The sequence below is a fragment of the Manis pentadactyla genome, chromosome 15, assembly GCF_030020395.1.
Source record: "Manis pentadactyla isolate mManPen7 chromosome 15, mManPen7.hap1, whole genome shotgun sequence".
Lineage (NCBI taxonomy): Eukaryota > Metazoa > Chordata > Mammalia > Pholidota > Manidae > Manis > Manis pentadactyla.
The window spans coordinates 42,303,002-42,327,385 of NC_080033.1; the positions used below are offsets into that span (position 1 = coordinate 42,303,002).

The 24,384-nt window shown below is 36.3% G+C and overlaps 1 protein-coding gene across 12 annotated transcripts in view; it reads left to right on the forward strand.

Moving 5' to 3' along the window:
- Positions 1–24,341, forward strand: part of LOC118926497 (chromodomain-helicase-DNA-binding protein 9) — a 293,397-nt gene extending 269,056 nt beyond the window's left edge. For all 12 annotated transcript variants that reach the window (XM_057493237.1, XM_057493239.1, XM_057493238.1 and 9 more), the window contains 6 exons: positions 187–355; positions 12,546–12,685; positions 13,017–13,238; positions 16,104–16,232; positions 19,094–19,198; positions 20,877–24,341. In XM_057493237.1, coding sequence (XP_057349220.1) covers positions 187–355; positions 12,546–12,685; positions 13,017–13,238; positions 16,104–16,232; positions 19,094–19,198; positions 20,877–21,758 — 1,647 coding nt within the window. In that variant the 3' untranslated portion in view covers positions 21,759–24,341. The remainder of the gene's footprint in view (positions 1–186; positions 356–12,545; positions 12,686–13,016; positions 13,239–16,103; positions 16,233–19,093; positions 19,199–20,876) is intronic.
- Positions 24,342–24,384: the final 43 nt, after the last annotated feature.

A 24,384-nucleotide genomic window follows, 5' to 3' on the forward strand; every position in this document is an offset into this window, starting at 1 on the left:
GATATAGAAAATTTAATGGTCATAGAAATTGATTAAAATTTGTTCAACTCATTGATGAACAAGAAGAGAACTTGATTGATATTTCAGGGTATTTACTTAACTATATCTAAGTAAGAAATTCTCTTAATGTCCTGCAATCGTTTTTTTTTAATCATTTCTTTCTTGATAACGGTATTTGTATGACAGGAAGGTGGTTTGAAGCTGACATTTCAGAAGCAGGGGCTTGCTCAGAAAAGACCGTGTGATGGCGAGGACAGCGCCCTGGGGCAGCAGCAGTACCTCGCGCGGTTGCGGGAGCTGCAGAGCGCATCTGACACCGGCCTCGCCAGTTTCCCGAGATCCGGGCCTGTACTGGGTAAATGTGCCAGCAGTCATTGCCTTCGCATGAATATTCTCTGTCATTTCCAAATCCTCTTTTATCTATTCATGTAATAAAAACTCATTTGTCCTTTCATGTTGGAAACTCCCTTAAGTCTGTAATCACTGTAATTTTAAATCTTAGTAAATATTTATTGGAACTTTTAAAAGGACATTTTACAGCACAGCGGGCAATTTCATTTTGAGGACTTGAATATTTGGTTTCCTTTAACTGCTTTTGTGGGTAGTTGATTTTATTTTTTGCCTTTAGTTAGAATTTCTTTGGTCTGCTTTCTTTGCTATGATTTTATTTTCTCTGGTGACATCTATTTAGCCTTAGGAGTGCTCCCATCTAGAGCAGTCCCTCTGAAATACCCTGTAGAGGTGGTTTGTGGGAGGCAAATTCCCTCAACTTTGCTTGTCTCTGGGAATTGTTTAATACCTCTTTCATATTTTTTTTCCTTCATATTTAAATGATAATCATGCTGGATACAGTATCCTTGGTTTAAGGCCCTTCTGTTTCACTGCATTAAATTTATCATGCCATTCTCGTCTGGCCTGTAAGGTTTCTGTTGGGAAGTCTGATGATAGCCTGATGGGTTTTCCTCTGTAGGTGACCTTTTTCCTCTCTCTAGCTGCCTTTAAAACTCTGCCCTTCTTCTTGATCTTTGCCATTTAATTATTATGTGTCTTGGTGTTGTCCTCTTTGGGTCCCTTCTGTTGGGGAGTTCTGTGTGCTTCTGTAGTCTGAGCAACTATTTCCTCCCCCAGTTTGGGGAAGTTTTCAGCAATTATTCCTTCAAATACACTTTCTATCCCTTTTTGTCTCTTTCTTTCTTCTGGTACCCCTATAATACGAATATTGTTCCGTTTGGATTGGTCACACAGTTCTCTTAATATTGTTTGATTTCTGGAGATCCTTTTATCTCTCTCTGCGTCAGCTTCTCTGCGTTCCTGTTCTCTGATTTCTATTCCATTAATGGCCTCTTGTACCTCATCCAGTCTGCTCTTAAGTCCTTCCAGAGATTGTTTTATTTCTGTAAAATTTCTCCTTAGCTCTTGCATATTTCTCTGAAGACCCATCAGCATGATTATGACCTTTATTTTGAATTATTTTTCAGGGAGATTGGTTAGGTCTATCTCCCCAGATTCCTTCTCAGGGGAGGATGTCTGGGTTAGTCTGGATCAAATTCTTCTGCCTTTTCATGGTGATAGAGGTAGGTGTGGGGAGCTGGTGCGTGTGTCAGCTGAGAGAACATCCCTTCTTGCTGGTTTGTGGCCTTCCTCTCCTGGGAGAACGGTGACACCTAGACATGGTGCTGGGCAGATGGGGTTTCTAATTCTTGCCTGGCTGCTTTGAAAGAAGCTCTGCTCTGCTGCTGTGGGCATGGCCAGCCTCAGGCTGCTGCTCCACTATGGTGGAGCCATGTCGGAGGGGAAATGGGCAGGAGGCTGTTTGTTGCCATGAGGGGCCTCCAAGCGGCGCTGCCGCCCAGGGGGTTTGGGTGCCCAGAGTCCCCTGGGGTTCTCACCTGCTAGGCTAAGTGTTCAGCTGGACGTTTCCATCCAGCGGTGGGGTCCCTGTCCCTTTAAGACTTTCAAAAAGCACTCGCTTTTCTTTGTCCCAGGTGCGCCGGCTGCGGGAACCTACTTGCAAATTTTACTGTCCCATTTCCCTAGTATTCAGCACCCCCACGCACTGTGTGTCTGTGCTGCCAGTGCTGATGGCTAGGGCTGGGTATTTGGCAGTCTTGGGCTCCCTCTCCCTCCCTGCTCCGACTCCTCTCCTCCCACCAGGAGCTGGGGTGAGGGCTCTCGGGTCCCGCGGGGCTGGGGCTTGTATCTTACCCCCTTTCGCGATATGCTGGGTTCTCGCAGGTGTGGATGTAGCCTGGATGTTGTCCTGTATCTTCTGGTCTCTCTTTTAGGGATAGTTGTATTTGTTGTATTTTCAAAAATATATATGGTTTTGGAAGATTTCCGCTGCTCTACTCACACCGCCATCTTGGCTCCGCCCTGAGGACTTGAATATTTGAGTGGAAATATCAGGAAGCTTTACAGATAAAAGTTCAAATAGCACTTCATTTTGACAGCAGCTTATGAATTTAAAGATAAACACTTAAGTCACTAATGCTGATGAGTACAGTATAATTAAAATGAGCCATTTTAGAAAAAATAGAGATAATATAGTCCAGGCATACACAGGATGTAGGAATTGTTTATGGCTAATCCCTGAAAAAAAATCTTTCATTCTCATGAAATACTTACAGGAAAAAGATTGTTACTACCTTAAACAGTTCTTTTTATTGTTGGGCAGCTCTAATTAACACAAAATTCCTTCTATTTGAAAGCAAATTTTGCCTGCAGTTGGTTCTTCTCAGTGATTGATGTTCTTTTTTTAAAAGCATCACAGAATGAACCTATCCCAATGTCTACATGATCATCTTAACATTTGGAAAGCGATCATCATATCTCCCCTTGGGACTATCTATCTCTTCTAACCTTTTGACAATTTGAATCAAGAATTTATTAAGTACCAAATTGGTGTCACATGTTGTATGTTCTGTACACCTGAGGAATCCATAAGATGTTTGGTTTGTGTTATCTTGGTCTAGTTTTGCTTTAATTTGACGCTTTTAAAGTGGTTGTCAAGAATTGAGAATTTTACTCAAGATGCAACTGAGTCTCAGTGTGTGAACGACAGCATACTAATATTAAAAAATGCAGTTTTTCAATTAAAGCAAGTGAATGACTTGCATTTCCTTTTTATCTTCAATTTCCTAAGGACTAAGTTTCAGGCTAAGTACTGTGTTTAAGAATTCTACTAAATCTGGTTCCCATGGAATACCTGGAAACATTTCAAAACTGTTGTGCATGTGTAGAATTCTTATAATTTGGGAAGATTATGCTTTATTATAAGTGTTTAATTGACTGCTCTTTTCAATTGCTGCTCTTATCACTTTAAGTTTTAGGTTAAATTATAAATTAATTAGGGTTATCAGCATTACTATGGTCTCTAAGGATTCATTAGCCATTCAGTATAATTCTGTAATTACTGGACTTTCAGACATGTATGGATTGCAGTTGAAATATGAATCAGCCATACTTACACCAAAGTATAAATCCCCCAAATTGTGCTTTACAATGGCAGTGTTGTTCAAGAAGCTCTTTTCATCACAAGAAAATAGAAACAGATGGAAAGATAAACTCTGGGCTTTTTTGCCCAGCCTAAGTGAGATTAGTGATACCTGCTCATACCCTAGTAACTTAAGCATAAAACAGGATTTGATACTTCTGTCATCTGAACATTTTATTACTATCCCAGCTGAAGACTATACAGCTTTCACCTATAAGTAATTCTTTGGTAAATAATACTGTTTTTAATAGTTATCAGTAGTAATTAAAACACTAATTTGCAGCTATATAAAATATTTTAGAAGTCTCAAACATTAAAACTAGAGAGTTACTATCTAAGCATTATATATCATCCATCATAATTGCAAATGTGACATCTAGATCTGTCTTCCTACATGACTGTTAGGAACTCTGTCAACGTTTTTGAGTCTTACTGTTCTTGTTTGTAAAATGAGGGGTTGGGAGGAGGAGAGATGTAACATGGTTAGGTGGGTTAAATAGTATATGTAAAGTGGCTAGTATGGAATTTGGCACATAGTTAGATGCTAAACAGATGTTAAAATTAGGTACTCATAGGTTTTAGAATAAGATGCTAAACAAGCGCTGTTGTTGTTCATTGTTATTGTTAATATTCAAAAGCCCAAGCCCTTTTAATGTTCATATGGGTACCCTCTGAATTTTATCTAAAAGCTCTGAGTAAAGATACTGAATATAATCTAAAAGATAACAAAATAGCATAAATTATAACAGGACAAAACTAAAGAGCACATTCCAGAAACTACCTGGAATAGTAAAGGATTATAGAGCCATACAATCTGGGGTTGACTCCTGTCATTTATGAACTATTATGAAACTAGAACAGTGGCTTATATCTGATCTCAGTTATAAAATATGCTTAATAATACTTCCATGTTTTTGTTTTTGATGATTTAAGAAAACCTGACTTACTCAGTCTGATCTCAGTTATAAAATGGGCTTAATAATACCTCTGTTTTTGCTTTGTTTTGTTTTTGATGATTTAAGAAAAACTAATTGTATGACACCAATAGAAAGAAACTATTTTTAATACTGTTAAAAATTATATCTAAGAACAAAACACAGACTTTATAGAGTAGAATAGATTAAATTTTTCATTTTGGATTCTAGTTTAAATCATAGAAATCACTCTCAGAAATAAGTCAAGGTAGTATATAATTGGCCAAATAGGATATGTTTATAAATGGCTGAATAGGGTGCTTTTATAAATGTAAACTTTGGTGTGTAGAGATGGTTTTCCATAGATAATTACATTAAGTACTTTTTTATATAGCTCAGGGATAGCATTAAAGGGAAAGTAGAAGAAATGTAAAAACTGTCTTTGCCTTTCATTTGCTTGGTAGACTAAGACCTACTTAGTTAAAATAGTAGACAATGTGTTTTTGTACACAGCACATTATAGTTAATAAATATTGGAGAAGAGGGAAATCACTGCAGTCTGGAAACTCAGGCAAAGTCCTCTGGAAGAGGCAGAATTGAACAGGATTTATAAGAGAAGATTAGATTATGGTGTTTCTGGACAATGACATTGGTGGGAGAGCTGGAAGAGGAACAGGGAAAAGCATAAACCAGGGATTGATGTCAGAAAAATAGTATGGTTTGTGATAAGACTGACCTAGCTAGTGTGATATACTTGTGTAAGATCAGCGCCTGCTTAGGAAAAGTGAATCTAGATTAGGGACATCAAAAACTGAGCTGGGGCAGGGATTGCAGATTGATGTTTGTGCAAGAAAAGAGGTTAATATTAGGCATTTCATTCACATTAGTAGAGAAAGCCATGAGAAGTTCTTAACAAAATAGAATGGTATTTCAAAAAGTGGTAATGCCTAAGAAGGTCATTTTATTATTATAGCTAAAATTTATTACAGTGAAAGTATTTTCAAATCATTTTGTTGATCTGATTATAATGAAGTTTGCTATGCAGATAATGAAAGCTTTTTTCTCTTAAATAATGTATCACATTCCAATAGTGCTTTCATATGCAAAAATAAGTTTTAATCATTGTAATTACTTACTCCTTACCATATGCATTAAGGTACCTTTTTGAAACTGTCACAAAGGTAAGTGACTTCTGTAAGGTACATAGTCAGCCAAAAGGTCATCTCTTCAGAGAGAGACATGGGACTTGCTCAAAGAATTCTCCTTGAATAGTTGAAAATGTATTTCTTATTGTAAGCTATGAACTATTTTAAACAAGTATCTCATCTTTAAAATTATTTTCTTATAGTAGGTAAGTTCTATATTATGTATACCTTGAGGACAGGAACCGTCTGTCTTACTCCTCTTTGAACCATCATGGTACTTTGGTATATAACTACTTGATAAATATTTATTGGGAAAATGGCTGAATGCTTAAAACTTAATAGGTCTTAAAACATTTTTATTGAGTGCCTACTGAAATGATGAATGAGAAAGGTCAGCTTAATTTGACAACTAAAGAGTTAGTAGTGATCTTAGAATCCCTTCAGTAGGCTGGAGCAGGAATGGACTGTGGGAAACTGAGGAACAAGTTGGTCATGAGAAAGAGGAGCACAACAGATACCAAGTTGGAAAAGCCTTGAAAGTTATAAAAACATTGCAAGGAGATTTTTTTTTGTTTGAATTAGTCCATTTTTTTAAATTAAGGTGAAGAATCTAATGGAGAATAAGATATTCTGGCCCAAGAAAAAGATAATTAATAAAATAAGCTTTCAGAAAAAGTAGGCATTAGTGGGTTCAAAGAAGGGAAGGTTTGTCTTATACCTGAGAAAGGCATGCTTCTTCCCCTGCAAGGGGAAGGAAGAGATGTATGAATATCAGGAGAGAAAGTTGAAGAAACAAATGGAAAGTTGAAAGAGGCCTAGATTACAATTCTCCAAGCTTTTAACTGAGAAAGGGTGTAGGGGTTTTAGTCAAGTGGTGCTTGATTTAGGATATATATAAAAAGAACTAACACTTACATATTTAGAAAAGTGATTACTTTTTTTTTGCTTTCCTTAATCTACAATTACATGAAGAACACTATGTTTACCAGGCTCCCCCCCTCACCAAGTCCCCCCCCCCACTACAGTCACTATCCATCAGCGTAGCAAGATGCTATAGAATCACCACCTGTCTTCTCTGTGTTGCACAGCCCTCCCCATAAGCCCCCACAACACTATACATGCTAATCGTAATGCCCCCTTTCTTTTTCCCCACCCTTATTCCCTCCCTTCCCACCCATCCTCCCCAGTCCCTTTCCCTTTGGTAACTGTTAGTCCATTCTTGGGTTCTGTGACTCTGCTGCTGTTTTGTTCCTTCAGTTTTTCTTTGTTCTTATACTCCATAGATGAGTGAAATCATTTGGTACTTGTCCTTCTCCACCTGGCTTATTTCACTGAGCATAATACCCTCTAGCTCCATCCATGTTGTTGCAAATGGTAGGATTTCTTTTCTTCTTATGGCTGAATAATATTCCATTGTGTATATGTACCACATCTTCTTTATCCATTCATCTACTGATGGACACTTAGGTTGCTTCCATTTCTTGGCTATTAGGAATAGTGCTGTGATAAACATAGGGGTGCATCTGTCTTTTTCAAACTGGGCTCCTGCAGTCTTAGGGTAAATTCCTAGAAGTGGAATTCCTGGGTCAAATGGTATTTCTATTTTGAGTTTTTTGAGGAACCTCTATACTGCTTTCCACAATGATTGGACTAGTTTACATTCCCACCAGCAGTGTAGGAGGGTTTCCCTTTCTCCACATCCTTGCCAACATTTGTTGTTGTCTGCCTTTTGGATGTTGGCCATCCTAACTGGTGTGAGATGGTATCTCATTGCGGTTTTAATTTGCATTTATCTGATGATTAGCGATGTGGAGCATCTTTTCATGTGCCTGTTGGCCATCTGAATTTCTTCTTTGGAGAACTGTCTCTTCAGATCCTGTACCCATTTTTTAATTGGATTATTTGCTTTTTGTTTGTTGAGGTGCGTGAGCTCTTTATATATTTTGGATGTCAACCCCTTATTGGATATGTCATGTATGAATATATTCTCCCATACTGTAGGATGCCTTTTTGTTCTACTGATGGTGTCCTTTGCTGTACAGAAGATTTTCAGCTTGATATAGTCCCACTTGTTCATTTTTGCTTTTGTTTCCCTTGCCTGGGGAGCTATGTTCAAGAAGAGGTCACTCATGTTTATGTCTTCAGAGATTTTTGCCTTTGTTTTTTTCTAAGAGCTTTATGGTTTCATGACTTACATTCAGGTCTTTGATCCACTTTGAATTTACTCTTGTGTATGGGGTTAGACAGTGATCCAGTTTGATTCTCTTGCATGTAGCTGTCCAGTTTTGCCAGCACCATCTGTTGAAGAGACTGTCATTTCTCCATTGTATGTCCATGGCTCCTTTATCAAATATTAATTGACCATATATGTTTGGGTTAATGTTTGGAGTCTCTAGTCTGATCCATTGGTCTATGGCTCTGTTCTTGTGCCAGTACCAAATTGTCTTGATTACTGTGGCTTTGTAGTAGAGCCTGAAGTTGGGGAGTGAGATCCCCCCCACTTTATTCTTCTTTCTCAGGATTGCTTTGGCTATTCGGGGTCTTTGGTGTTTCCATATGAATTGTTGAACTATTTGTTCCAGTTCATTGAAGAATGCTGTTGGTGATTTGATAGGGATTGCATCGAATCTGTATATTGTTTTGGGCAGGATGGCCATTTTGACAATATTAATTCTTCCTAGCCAGGAGCATGGGATGCCATTTGTTAGTGACCTCTTTAATTTCTCTTAAGAGTGTCTTATAGTTTTCAGGGTATAGGTCTTTCACTTCCTTGGTTACGTTTATTCCTAAGTATTTTATTCTTTTTGATGCTATTGCGAATGGAATTGTTTTCCTGATTTCTCTTTCTATTATTAGTTCATTGTTAGTGTATAGGAAAGCCACAGATTTCTGTGTGTTAATTTTGTATCCTGCAACTTTGCTGAATTCAGATATTAGTTCTAGTAGTTTTGGTGTGGAGTCTTTAGGATTTTTTATGTACAACATCATGTCATGTGCAAATAGTTACTGTTTAACTTCTTCTTTACCAATCTGTATTCCTTGTATTTCTTTGTTTTGTCTAATTGCCGTGGCTAGGACCTCCAGTACTATGTTGAATAAAAGTGAGGAGAGTGGGCATCCCTGTCTTTTTCCCAATCTCAGAGGAAAAGCTTTCAGCTTCTCACTGTTCAGTATGATGTTGGCTGTGGGTTTATCATATATGGCCTTTATTATGTTGAGGTACTTGCCCTCTATACCCATTTGGTTGAGAGTTTTTATCATGAATGGATGTTGAATTTTGTCAAATGCTTTTTCAGCATCTATGGAGATGATCATGTGGTTTTTGTCCTTTTTGTTGATGTGGTGGATGATGTTGATGGATTTTCAAATGTTGTACCATCCTTGCATCCCTGGGATGAATCCCACTTGGTCATGGTGTATGATCCTTTTGATGTATTTTTGAATTCGGTTTGCTAATATTTTGTTGAGTATTTTTGCATCTATGTTCATCAGGGATATTGGTCGGTAGTTTTCTTTTTTGGTGGGGTCTTTGCCTGGTTTTGGTATTAGGGTGATGTTGGCTTTATAGAATGAGTTTGGGAGTATTTCCTCCTCTTCTATTTTTTGGAAAACTTTAAGGAGAATGGGTATTATGTCTTCTCTGTATGTCTGATAAAATTCCAAGGTAAGTCCGTCTGGCCCAGGGGTTTTGTTCTTGGGCAGTTTTTTGATTATCTCTTCAATTTTGTTCCTGGTAATTGGTCTGGTTATATTTTCTGTTTCTTTCTGGGTCAGTCTTGGAAGGTTGTATTTTTCTAGGAAGTTGTCCATTTCTCCTAGGTTTTCCAGCTTGTTAGCATATAGGTTTTCATAGTAGTCTCTAATAATTCTTTGTATTTCTGTGGGGTACGCCATGATTTTTCCTTTCTCGTTTCTGATTCTGTTGATGTGTGTTGACTCTCTTTTTCTCTTAATAATAGTCTGGCTAGAGGCTTATCTATTTTGTTTATTCTCTCGAAGAACCAGCTCTTGGTTTCATTGATTTTTTTCTATTGTTTTATTCTTCCAATTTTATTTATTTCTTCTGATCTTTATTATGTCCCTCCTTCTGCTGACCTTAGGCCTCATTTGTTCTTCTTTTTCCACTTTCGATAATTGTGACATTAAACTATTCATTTGGGATTGTTCTTCCTTCTTTAAATATGCCTGGATTGCTATATACTTTCCTCTTAAGATTGCTTTTGCTATGTCCCACAGAAGTTGGCGCTTCGTGTTGTTGTCATTTGTTTCCATATTGCTGGATCTCCATTCTAATTTGGTCGTTGATGCATTGATTATTTAGGAGCATGATGTCAAGCCTCCGTGTGTTTGTGAGCCTTTTTGCTTTCTTTGTACAGTTTATTTCTAGTTTTATATCTTTGTGGTCTGAAAAGTTGGTTGGTAGTATTTCAATCTTTTGGAATTTACTGAGGCTCTTTTTGTGACCTAGTATGTGGTCTGTTCTGGAGAATGTTCCATGTGCACTTGAGAATATGTATCCTGTTGCTTTTGGATGTAGAGTTCTGTAGATGTCTATTAGGTCCATCTGTTCTAGTGTGTTGTTCAGTGCCTCTGTGTCCTTACTTATTATCTGTCCATTGGATCTGTCCTTTGGAGTGAACAGTATGTTGATGTCTCCCAAAATGAATGCATTGCATTCTATTTCCTCCTTTATTCTGTTAGTATTTGTTTCACATATGTTGGTGCTCCTGTATGGGGTGCATATATATTTATAATGGTTATGTCCTCTTGTTGGACTGAGCCCTTTGTCATTATGTAATCTCCTTCTTTATCTCTTGTTACTTTCTTTGTTTTGAAGTCTATTTTGTCTGATACTAGTATTGCAACACCTACTTTTTTCTCCCTGTTGTTTCCATGAAATATCTTTTTCCATCCCTTGACTTTTAATCTGTGCATGTCTTTGGGTTTGAGGTGAGTCTCTTGTAAGCAGCATATAGATGGGTCTTGCTTTTTTATCCATTCTATTAACTCTGTGTCTTTTGATTGCTGCATTCAGTCCATTTACATTTAGGGTGGTTATTGAAAGATATGTACTTATTGCCATTGCAGGCTTTAAGTTTGTGGTTACCAAAGGTTCAAGGTTAGCTTCTTTACTATCTGACTGTCTAAGTTAACTCACTTATTGAGCTATTATAAACAGCTCTGATATAAACACTGTCTGATGATTCTTTATTTCTCTCCCTTATTCCTCCTCCTCCGTTCTTCATATGTTAGGTGTTTTGTTCTGTGCTCTTCTTAGGAGTGCTCCTATCTAGAGCAATCCCTCTAAGATACCCTGTAGAGGTGGTTTGTGGGAGGCAAATTTCTTCCTTTTTTGCTTGTCTGGGAATTGTTTCATCCCTCCTTCATATTTAAGTGATAATAGTGCTGGATACAGTATTCTTGGTTCAAGGCCCTTCTGTTTCATTGCATTAAATATATCATGCCATTCTCTTCTGGCCTGTAAGGTTTCTGTTGAGAAGTCTGATAGTAGCCTGATGGGTATTCCTTTGTAGGTGACCATTTTTTTCTCTCTGGCTGCCTTTAATACTCTGTCCTTGTCTTTGATATCTGCCATTTTAATTATTATGTGTCTTTGTGTTGCCCTCCTTGGGTCCCTTGTCATGGGATTTCTGTGTGCCTCTGTGGTCTGAGAGGCCATTTCCTCCCCCAGTGTGGGGAAGTTTTCAGCAATTATGTCTTCAGGGATATTTTTTTATCTCTTCTTCTTCTGGTACTCCTATAATGTGAATATTGTGTCATTTCGATTGGTCACACAGTTCTCTTAATATTCTTTCATTCCTGGTGATCCTTTTATCTCTCTCTCTGCGTCAGCTTTTCTGCGTTCCTATTCTCTGATTTCTATTCCATTAACGGCCTCTTGCACCTCATCCAGTCTGCTCTTAAGTCCTTCCAGAGATTGTTTCATTTCTGTATTCTCCCTCCTTAGCTCTTGCATATTTCTCTGCAAGTCCATCAGCATGGTTATGACTTTTGTTTTGAATTCTTTTTCAGGGAGATTGGTTAAATCTATCTCCCCAGATTCCTTCTCAGGGGAGGATGTGGAGGAGGTCTGGGTTAGTCTGATCTGGATCAAATTTTTCTGCCTTTTCATGTTGATAGATGCAGTGGGTATGCTGTTGGCTCATCTGTCAGCTGGGAGAACCAAGACCCTTTCCGCTTGCTTCTGGCCTTTCTTTCCTGGGACAACGGTGACCCCTAGCGGCTTGTGTTGGGCACTTGCGTGTAGACTGGGTCTCTGTTTCTTGCCCCGCCGCTGTGGAGGAAGCTCCCTTGCTGTGGGCATGGCCAGACTCAGGCTCCTACTCTGCTATGGTGGGGCCACCCCAGAGGGGGAACGGGCAGGGGTCTCAGAGCTGTGCTGCTGCCCAGGGGGTTAGGGAGCCCGAAGTTCCCTGTGATTCCCAGCTGCTGGGCTAAGTGTCCCGGGATGCTTCTGTCCAGCTGTGAGTTTCCTGTCCCTTTAAGACTTTCAAAAAGCACTCGCTTTTCTTTGTCCCGGGTGCGCCATCTGCAGGGACCCACTCACAGGTCTTACTGTCCTGTTTCCCTAGTATCCAGCACCTCACACACTGTGTGTCTGCGTTCTCAATGCGGATTGGTAGGGCTGGGTGTTTAGCAGTCCTGGGCTCCCTCTCCCTCCCCGCTCCCACTCCTCTCCTCCGCCGGGAGCTGGGGTGAGGGGCTCTCGGGTCCCACCGGGCCACAGCTTGCATCTTACCCCCTTTGCAATGTGCTGCTTTCTCACAGGTGTAGATGTGGTCTGGCTGTTGTCCTGTGTCTTCTGGTCTCTCTTTTAGGGATAGTTGTATTTGTCGTATTTTCAAAAATATATCTGTTTTTGGGAGGAGATTCCCACTGTCCTACTCACACCGCCGTCTTGGCTCTGACTCAGAAAAGTGATTACTTTTGAGAAAGATTTTTATCACTATTTTGCATTTTTCATTTGACTAGGTGCTTCGATTCAGTCCACCCTTGGTGCCAATGGAGTTATATTAGACAACCAGCCTACAATCAAAAAAAGGAGAGGAAGGAGAAAGAATGTAGAAGGTGTTGACATCCTCTTTTTTAACAGAAATAAACCACCTAATCATGTAAGTAGAGCAATACTTAAAATACTGATCCTTGAATCCAAAGTATTATCTTCATAAATATACATATTACTGTTCTGTGGATGTTTTATAGAATAATGATAGGATAATAGGAAATAATGGGAAATCTGAGTTATAATACATCGTATTAGATTGTGTATCAGTAGAATCCAACCTTCTCCTATATTCATGAAAATTTTTAATTTGAAAGATTTATGAGAATTTTAAACAGCAACTTAACATTTTTTTCCTCTTCAAAAAGAACTGTTTCAGTGGACCAAAATTAGAATGATAAAGCATGGGAATAAAATTTTCATTTGGTATTTTTCTACAGGTTTCTTTAGGCTTAACAACCTCACAGGTTTCTACAGGGATAAATCCATCACTATCCTATACTCAACCTCAAGGAATTCCTGATATAGAAAGTCCAGTTCCAGTTATTAATCTTAAAGATGGGACAAGACTTGCAGGTGATGATGCACCAAAGAGAAAGGATTTGGAAAAATGGCTTAAGGAGCACCCGGGTTATGTGGAAGATTCAGGAGCTTTTATTCCTGTAGGTGATACCTTACAAATCTTGGTATATTTTATTTCTGTGATTTCATCAGATCTATAATAATGAAGCATAAATTCTCACCCACCTAAGCAAAATAGGTTTTGCCCAAGGTTTAGGGAAATTAGAAGAAAAAAGTAATTGCCATCTTCCTCATGACACTATACAGTATTTCCTTTGGTACTACATTTTCCAGTTTTGTATTCTTATTCAATAGGTAGTTGAACAACAAAAATCACCTCTGACATATAGAGTACTCTATTAGATCCAGTGAAGGCTGTAAAGATTTAAAACTTCCAGTCCCTTCCCACAAGGAGTTTATTTTAAGGTAGTAATGATCATAGTAAGAGTTTACTGAGACTTATCTGTATTCCTGGCATTATACTTAGCCCTTAACATACATTATCTCATTTAAAACTCGTAACACCTTTATCAGAACAACACTGAAATTTTAATAGTCTAAGGTCACTCTAATGTCTTAAATCCAGTGTCCAAACTACTACTTTAAAGCTCTTCTTTAAGCTATAAGAATACAGCTTCTGTATCTCTCCACATGCTTGTGTTCACGTTAATCAAATCTGAGAATTATAATATTTTATTCGCATTCTCCTTATCCTCTGAAATATTTTGTACTGTTTTATGGGCATGTGGCTTTTTCAGAAATATATTATTTCATTTTACAATACTTTATCATTTGCCAATGTACCAAATTTTGTATCAGTCTCCCTTGACATTTCTACGTACTTTATAAGGTAAAAGATTAAAAGGCATTTCTTCTATATAATTAGTTAGCAGGTGTGTTTAACCTACTTCTATTTTTAAAATTTAATGGATAATTCAGTAAAGCTGTCCACTACCCTGGGAGCTTCTTCAGGACTATGTCCTATTCACCTTTGTGTTCCCCAGACTTAAGCACAGAATTCCTGATACACAGAGTAATACCTAGCTCCCTGTTAATATTTATTGAGTCAATGATTAATAAATGAAAATCTTTTGAAGACTAAAAAGTGCAATATAGAGGTAAAGTGATTGCTACTGTATTAACAGAAAAAATTATTTATTCCTCATCATTTTTTCATGAAGAGGAACCATAAAAGCCCTACAGTGCTCTTTGTAACTGAAAGATTTTTAGTCTCTCATTTTACATTGCCATTGTTGATACCAGGAAATAACCTAGTAATGTAAAACAGTGCCTCAGTCTTGGCTTTTGGATGCCTTTCATATCTCTAGTTTCCTCAAAGAATGGCACTGATTCTCAAATGAATAAGCTCTGATAATTATGAGGAAAGGGATCTTCACTAAATGTGATGGGCAATCATAGAATGAATATTGCAATTCTAAGACTAACAATCATTAGTTTAGCCCGTAACTTCTTAACCTGTTAGAAAATAACATTCTTAAGTCAGTACATTTTTATTGGGTAACTACTGTGTGCCAGTTACTATTTTAAGGGATTGGGGATAATAATATAAAGTTCTTGCCCTCATGACACTTACACTCTAGTTTCTGAAGGATTCTCATATCCTTTTCTTACCACTGCAAAGAAATCTCTCAATTTCTTTAACTTAGTGCCATTCATCATTTGCACTGCGAATAAACCTTTTATCATAATATCTTACATAACACCATATATTGTTAAGATTTTAAAACTTTTTTAAAAGCAGCATTTGTTATGGTAAAGAATACAGGATAATGATTTGTTTGATTTCCCAGGGATACTTTTACACTAATATTTTCTTGACTCTCATGTTACATATGGTATATATATATTACAACAAAGGCATGTAGAAAGTGCCAAAGAAAGATAAAGGAATAATTACTCTGCCTAGGCAGACTAGTGTATCTAGGGTAAGATAGAAAGTGGAGCTGACTGGTGGATGATAAAAGAATAAATAGGCATTTGACCAGCTTAATAAAAAGGGAGGGTATTCTAGGCACTTGTGAATAAAGTTAAAAGATAGGACTATAAGGCATATTCATAAAACACTGACTAGAGAAAAGGTGAATTAGGTCCTGGCTGTGATAGGGCGGGTATACTGGCCTGGAGAGTTTAAACTTTAGTATCTCAGAAAGTTCTTAATGATTAGAAATAGCTACAGACATCAAATCCTGCTTTGCTAAGTTGTAGAAGTAAGCTGTATGGATTGATGTAAAATAACTTTTTATTGCCAGATGTTGCCACTGGCTAGCTGCATGACCTTAACGAGTATAACCTCTGCAAGCCTTGATTCCCATTTGAAAAATAAGAATAACATCTTTTAGTATTGTGAAGATTACATGAGAGGAGATAGGAAAGACTGTAAGTGAGATGAAGGGAAAAGAAAGCTACTAGCACAAATGCACATTGTGTCGGCACAGAGAAAATTGGGTATCCCAAGTGAAATGTAGTAGGAGAAAATGTAAACAACTGTAAGGTTTGGAGGAAGCTGCTCCAGCATTGCTGGTAACTCCTTCAAGTAACACACTGGGAGTAAAGCATTAAGGAAATAATGTCGTTGTCCTTTAGGAGCCACTAGGAGGAGCAGACTTTCATACAGAATGATAATTTTGGTCATTATGATGGCCTTGAATAATTGTTTAAGTATATAATTCGAGGAAAATATTTATGTAATAATTTTTTACCGTATTTAATGTTTGTATTACATAAATATTAAAATAGTTGAAGTTAAAATATTTCTAAAATGTAAAGGGTAAATTCTTCAATATTACATGTATTAAAGATAAAATATATAAAATAGGAATATCTTCAATATATAGCATATCTTACATACATCTTCAATATTGTGGGATTAAACTATTGGATCAGCTCTTATGTACTATTTACACAGATAAAAATTTTTAAGGTATATTTTTGTCTATATATTTTAGAGAGTGCAGCTCCATGAGGGGAGGCCCAAACAAAAAAGGCATCGTTGCAGAAACCCCAATAAACTAGATGTTAATAGTCTCACTGGAGAAGAACGTGTTCAGCTGATTAATAGAAGAAATGCCAGAAAGGTATTTATATTTGTTGTTAACCTTTTATTCTCTAGAAAATTATCATTATGCAATATTTTCTAACAGACCTGGATATAGGTTAAGCCTCAAAGATCTGTGGGAAAGGACATGGACTATAATTTTATACAGTCTCATTTCAAATCCCACATCTTTGGCTGAGCTATTAAATGAAATAAGCAAGTCACTCTACATAGCTGTGCATAATCACTGGCATTGCACAAGGGCACTATATCTAAGGTAGTGGTTCTCAACAGGGTACATTTGGTAATGTCTGGAGACAGTTTTGGTAGCCACAACTTAGGGGTTGGGAGGTGGTAGGCAGGGGAAGGATGGTATGGGCATGTAATGGGTACAGGCCAGGATGCTGCTAAACTTCTTACAGTATGTAGGACAACCCACACAATACCTATCTAGGATATCCCCTTTCACCAGGGGATACCATTCTCATCATAGCCGTCATAGATTTATATATTATCACCATAATTTCCATCAAATGGCCATAAAATATCTTATTCTTTCAAAGTCAGCATTCTACATTATGTTCTAGTAAATGGAAACAAAATGTCTTAAAGATACCTTGTAGATTAATGATACCCCTGTGCTTATCTTCTTGCTTTATTGACTGATGAATAGTAAGAGTCAGGCTTTTCCAAAGTTTACCTGAGAACCAAACGTGGCTCAACATCTGTTTTCCCAAAGTGTTTCTATTTTATGTTTGGATAATACCTATCTCTTTTACCTCACAAAGTAAATGATAGAACTCTTACGGCATCCTTTTTTAAGTTTATATAGCTTTGATATTTTTATTCTCTTTTTTATTGATGAGCAAACAACAAAATAAGAAAGAAAAAATGACATCAGAGTAAGAAAAGCAAATTTCTCATTGTTTCTTCACTGCAAGTTAAATTACCTTATAGGGCATGTCAATTCCCTTCAGCTTTGATGTTGAATTATTTCACTGCTAGCATAAAAATACATAAAGTATCATTTGAATTTCTCAGAAGAAATATTGGGATTGAAAGAAAACTAGTTTTAGAATAACAGTTGTTTTAACATTGTGTGCACCATCTCATTTTTCCCTTATTTTTGTAGAGATAGCTTATTCAGCTTTTGATAGTACTTTAAAGTGATGTCATATTAGGGAGAGAACAGGATGGCGTTTTAGGAGCATTTAATTTGTGCTTGCATAGAGGGTGTTAGGAATCTTTGCACTTCATCTTACAACAAAATTAGCATTGCTAGATATGAACCAATTTGCCTCAGGCCAATTTTAAGGAACTGGAACAATTTTCAGTTTTTACTTGTTAGGCTTGATATTAAACACTCTAAATTTTATTTTTAATTCTGATAGTCTGATAAAGGTTCTGTTCTTTTACCTTACTTTTATAGAGGTCTTTATTGTCCTGAATCTCTAGAGTACTTGCCTAAGGACTGATGAGTTACTAAGGAAAAGAATTTACCTGCTAAATCCTCATAAACCACCCAAAGTGCCTCCAGATTAAATTGGAGCTTAATTTAATGAAGGGGATAATAAAAATAGAAGGCAACAAACTACAAAGGCTAAGTAAAGATTATAGGAAATCTTCTTATATATACTTCTTAGAGAAGAATACTTACAGGTGTTACAAATAGCCATATTAAACCCATCTATATCCTATCATTCATGCAGAGTTATACAAGGAGTTACTCAAGAAATATTGTTAGACTCCAAAGCAACATTAAATTGGTAGATACCAATTGTTTAAATTTGAATCATTTAAATTTCAAAATATTTCGTTTCAATGTCATACTAATTATTATATGCCTTTTTAATTTTTTCAGATTTATAATTAGTTGGTTATATCATTTTTCACATAACAAAGGATATGTATATTTTTATACTTTATGGTGTCAATTTACATAAAAGGTGAAAGCAGGGGCTTTTGAAACCTGAGTTTGCAACCTGACCCTAACACTTACCAGCTAGCTTTAGACTACTTACATAACTTCTCTTAAGTTTTGTTTCTTCATCTGAAAAATAGAAATAATAGTATCTCAGAAAGATGTACGGAGAACTAAAGTAAATTACATAAAGCCCTTAGCACAATACTTGGCATATAATAATAATAATAATAATGTGTTTATTATGTTCTAGACCCTATGCTAAGGCACTTGAATTGTCTCATTTTGATCTTCATAAACTCTGCGAGGGAAGTATTGTTACTCCCCCATTTTACAGATCTGTAAACCAAAGCTCAAAGAGATTTATTGATTTGCCCAAGTTCACGTAGCCTGTAAGTCTGAAAGGTGTGTGTGTACTCTTATCCAGGCTGTGCTGCCTATCCAAATAGTGAGTGCACAAGAATTGGTAGTTACTCATTGTACTGTTCTAGTTACTCTACTTAAAACAGTTTATGTAGTACATTAATAGTCCTTATAGGTTGTGGTAATTCTTTTTAACATAATAAAGATTGTCAAGGAGTACATGATTTTAAAGAAGTAAACTCTGTATCCAGAACAGTCTGCCAGAGCTTCCAGAACATGCTATAATTTCAGATGTCCTGTAATTGGAGGTAGGATTTTCTAACTTAATGAAAATAAAGACAAAAAATAGACCAAGTGGCAGGTCGAGAAACTACATAATATGTTCTGTGCTGTCACGATCCTGGATTTGGAGGCTTTAGTGTGAGATTGCAAATGAATTTCCTCTCAAAGATGTAAGACCATTATTAACCTTAAAGAATTAATAACTTTAAAGAATGAAATAATGATTAAAAAAAAAGAAAAAGAACTAAAGTCTATATAGCACAGAATAAAAACAAGAACTGTCTCCATATTTAATACTGTTTTTAAGTGTCCAACAATCTATTTTTCATTTATAGGTTGGAGGTGCATTTGCTCCCCCTTTGAAAGATTTATGTAGATTCCTGAAGGAAAATTCAGAGTATGGAGTAGCTCCTGAATGGGGAGATGTTGTTAAGCAATCTGTGAGTATTTCATAAATAATAACTCAAGATATCATTTTAAAAATTAGTTGCCGTTTAATTATATTTTAGATTGAATTTTAAGTGAAGGATTAACAAAATATCCCATGAACATGTAATAGTGTGCTTTAGTTCACAACTTTTATTTTTCAGAACATGTTATAAATTTCTCTGATGCTTGTTGAGTTAGAATGCAGGGTCAGTATATACTTAACCTGTTTTTATTTTAATCTGTAAGATACTCTGACCAACGCTGTAAAGGATAATCAAAGACGTGGGGAAAGAAATTATATATTCATCATAGTATAGTAGTAAAAAATAGCAAATATAGTAATGGTCTATCATATATTGGAAAATTATGCAACTATTTAAAAAATTATATCTTAGAAGAACATCTAATGACAAGAGAAAAAGCTCACAATGTTAACTTGGATAGTAGATAAGCTACCTCTTAGAATAGCAAAGCCTAGCCATGTGGTAAATGCTGAGTAAACAGCTATTATTTCTACAGGTGTCCAGATAAAAAGGCAGGTTATAAAACTATATTCCATATGATTCTGTTTCTTATTTTGGAAAGGGAGGTGGCGAGAATTTTAGAATCTGTATGTATGCACAAGGAAAAATGTGGAAGCATACATTCTGAAGTGGTTATAAGCATGGTTATCTCTGAATGGGGAAATTATGATTTTTTTCTTTATGTTTTTTTGTTACCATGTTCTCTGACAATGCTTTTCTAAAGAGAGTAAGTTGATTGATTTAAAACAGTTTAAAACCACCCTCCAGAGCTATAGTCACAAACAGTGTATTTCTGCACTATAAAGTAAGAGGTGTTGTAAATGTAAAACATGAGTTTGGATTTTGAAGACTTAGTTTGGAAAAAAGAATTTAAAATATCTCAATTTTCCTAGAGTAATAAGTAATGTTTTCATTATATTATGAATAGACTATTACTAAAATCAGTGTCATCTGTTTCTGCTTTACCTTTTTTAATGTGGCAACTAGAAAATTTTAAATTACATGTGTGGTTTACACTGTATTTTTATTGGACAGTGCTGGTCTAGAGTTTCTAAGCTCCTAAAACTTCTATGAATTTTGAGCCTCAGAAAATTATGAGACAGTTCAATAAAGTATGATAATGGCTCTCCGTTGTCCCGGCCTACAGATGTACTTCTGTTTTAAGCCACGTGATTTTTCTCCCCTCCCTGTTAAGTATCCTTTTCAGCTTGGCTCAATCTCCCCTATTCTCAAACTGATAATCTTAAGAGTATATGTAGCATCTCATGTTAACCTTAACCTTTTACTTACTTCCTTTTATCGTTTCCTTATTATTCTTCCATATTAGAAGAGGGGCACTCCTTTGGTCTTTCATAGCAGTTGGTATAAAACATGTAAGGGCATAGAAGTAACCCTCATGAGCAAATTCGTTTGGACCTTCCATTTTATAGAACTGTTCTACAAACTTACGCCTCACAATATGGAAGAAGACTAGTGGCCCCATTCTGCTCTTATCCTCTGATAAAATGAGAAGTGGAAGAGCTGTTCTAAGCCACTAGCTACAATATTATGAAATTAGCTTATCTATTTCACAATTGATTATATTACATCAATACAGAATACATTTATGAATAATTAACTATTTTTGGTAAGTTATTTGTAACTAGTATTAATTTTTTTTTTTCAGGGATTTCTTCCAGAAAGTATGTATGAACGTATACTCACTGGTCCTGTTGTGAGAGAGGAAGTAAGCAGGCGAGGGAGGAGGCCTAAAAGTGGAATTGTGAAGGCCACAGCAGCAGCTGCAGCTGCAACCACCTCCAGGGTGCCAGGCAACCCTCTGCTAGCCAATGGATTACTTCCAGGCGTGGATCTGTCCACTCTTCAGGCCTTACAACAAAACCTACAGAACTTGCAGTCACTGCAGGTCACTTCGGGGCTAATGGGAATGCCTGCCGGCCTTTCTTCCCGAGGAGAAGCTAAAAACGTGGCTGCCATGTTCCCCATGTTGCTGTCAGGAATGACTGGGTTGCCAAATCTGTTGGGCATGGGAGGACTCCTGACAAAGCCTACAGAATGTGGAACAGAAGGAAAAAAGGGAAATGACTCTAAGGAGCTAGAAGGAAAAAAAGAAAGGACAGAGAACCAAAATTCAGAGAATGGCGGAGAAAACTGTGTGACAAGTTCTCCTTCAGCATCCTCTGCTGCTGCATTGAACACAGCTGCAGCTGCCAGCCCGCTAGCTCTTAACCCTCTGTTACTTTCTAACATACTTTATCCAGGGATGCTTCTCACTCCAGGCCTTAATCTTCATGTTCCAACTTTGTCTCAGTCCAATACTTTTGATGTACAGAAAAACAAAAAGAGTGATTTAGGCTCATCTAAGTCTGTAGAAATAAAGGAAGAAGATTCCAGAGTTAAAGATCAGGAAGACAAAGGGGGAACTGACCCAAGTCCCCTCAATGAAAACAGCACAGATGAAGGTTCAGAGAAAGCCGACGACGCTTCATCTGGATCTGATAGTACATCATCATCATCTGAGGATTCAGATTCTAGCAATGAAGACTGATTCCCAGACTGCATTTAAATTATGAACTGATTTTGGATTTTTTTCTTTAATTATTAATTGTAAATACCCCAGTGTTGAGTGCATCAATAACTTACCGAACATTTCAGTTATTTGTTTAGAAGTGCAAACTGCTTTCAGAGACGTTTTGCATGTAATATTTCTTAAGTTTCTGAACTCGTATGTACTATCAAATACATAAAGGTGTAAAATTACAACAAAAGGCATTATAATTTTGTTGGGGGTTAATTTTATGAAAATTATGCTCAATAAGAGTTGTATATTTAATATATTTGCAGTGAACACAGAATACTTTATGCATATTACTGATTTAATTTGAATATAGTTTTACAGCCTCCTTGACACCTATAATTTACAGATCAAAACTCAGCAATAATTTGGGCAGCTAATGAATGTCATGAAAGCTGTAGAATCTACATCACCATCCATTGCTTTAATTACATGAAAATGCTCTAGTGTTGTGATGCACTGCTGATGTTTCCAATTCAGGTACAAGTGTGTTTTAAAGAAGAAATAAGTTTCCCAATCAGCCAATTTAACTGGCTACCTGTTACCTCAGCTGAGTTAGTTTAGGAAGTTTACATTCGTTTCTAATTCTATACTTGTTTTCAGGGGTTTTTTAAACACATCCTATGTATCATGTTAATCTGGCAAGAAATATGACTTGATTTTTGCTGAGCTTAACTCTGATATCAGTAAAATTAAGTCAAAATAATCCTGTGTCATGTGACTTTGGCACCTTCTAGACATAGTTTTAACTTTTCAAAGTTTGGCCTCCTATTAGAAATAATTGTTTCTCAGATGAGTAATGTCTCTTCCCAGGGTTCAGACAAGGCAAACTCATGAAATGCCACTGAAAAGAACTTTGAACACAGCATACTTCATGTAAAAGAAATTGTTTGTTTGCTTTATTTGTGTAGATTTGTGTTTTGTGTCATGGAAATATTTCAAAATTAACAGATAATAGTGGTAAAGTAATATACAGATAGTCTAAATTCATTTTGAGTTTCTAGGTATAAGCAGACTAAATGTTGCCCAGAATCAGTGTTGGATTATCAGTTTATATTAAATATACTGAGTTGCCCATTGTGAAAATGCACTTTGAATAATCTCAAAAATATATACAATTTGTATCTCTGTAAATGACAAAAATGAAGCCCAAGGCTTTCTTAGAACCCGTTACCATGTAAAATTTGTCTGATATTTGATTTGTCACACAATTTCTCCTGCTAAAGCTGCTATTATTCTGACAAGGTGAAGCGGTCCAGGTTCATTTTATAAACATTTAAAACAATTAAAACTGAAGTGGACATGAAATACAATTTACATTCTGAGGAGAGATAGATGTTAGCATTTTTCTGATGCTTGAATAAGTCAGTGATAAAGTTGTGAGGGGATAAATTTAGGGGGGGAAAAAGCACCCCCACTTCTCTCCCACAGAAAATAATACCTTTCAGTATATTTTGATAGAACTCTGTTGCTTTGTCATGAATTAAGTAATTACATTGGATTTTCCAAGACCTTTACCAGTAAATTATGTTTCTGTTATGTAAAAATAACTAATCCCTTATTAGAGAGACAGTGTTATATGTATTTACAAAATTATATAAATTCCATTTGGATTGTGTTGATTTTTATATTCTCCCAAAATAGTACTTTGAATTGATAGTCCTTTAAGCAATGTCTTAGCAATAGGCACTCTAATGCCCTTCCAGGAGAAGTGGGTAGTAATTCTTCATCATGAAAATGATATATTACATATTTAGTATCTTCCCCTTGCAGTATTGCACTTTTGTTTAACTAGAATACACCTACGAGATAGCCAAAGTTTCAAACACAGTTAACTTACTTTGCTGGTGGAGTATTTCAATACCATCCATCTTTCCTTTCCCTCCCTCTAGTTGTACCCACATGATCTTTATTCTTTTCTTTCCCCAATTTAAAAAGAAAAAAAAAACCTTAGATCTTCTCACTAAAATCTAATTTATATCAAATTTATGATATAAAATATTTTCCTAATTATGGTCAAGTGAATTTGGTTAACATCTTAGTGATTCTCTTTTTATGTAATAAGGCAATTGCAGTTTTCAAAGCATTAAGGCTAATACGAACTTTAAACATTCTCTTAGGTTTCAAGATACTTCTATTTAGTATTGATTGGGGTAAAAGTCCAGCTATCAGTTTTTTAAAAAATGCAAATATGGTTGTGTAAGGTTAAGTAAGGGTTATAAGGACAAGAATCAGTAGAATTACGTAATACTGAAGTTGCAGTTGAAAGGATATCCAAGTTATGTGTTGGTAGTTACTAAAAGAGTTATAGCTGTTATTGCCTTGTATTTATAGCCCTTGTTTCAGGTTTCATGATTCAAGTCTTAGTCCAATTTTTCTTTTGGACATTTGCAATATTTACCAGTTGTGTTTTGTGTAGTCTGAATTTGCTTTCTGTAGTTGAGCAAACGTCTTAAAAAGTCATTTGTAATTTATTAAATTACTTTCTATGATGTTCTATAGAGCAAATGGAAGTTTAATTATTTTTTATTAAACATATTCTTTGACTACCCATGATGTCAGCCTCTGTACATGACAATAATTTTTTTATTGAATTTCA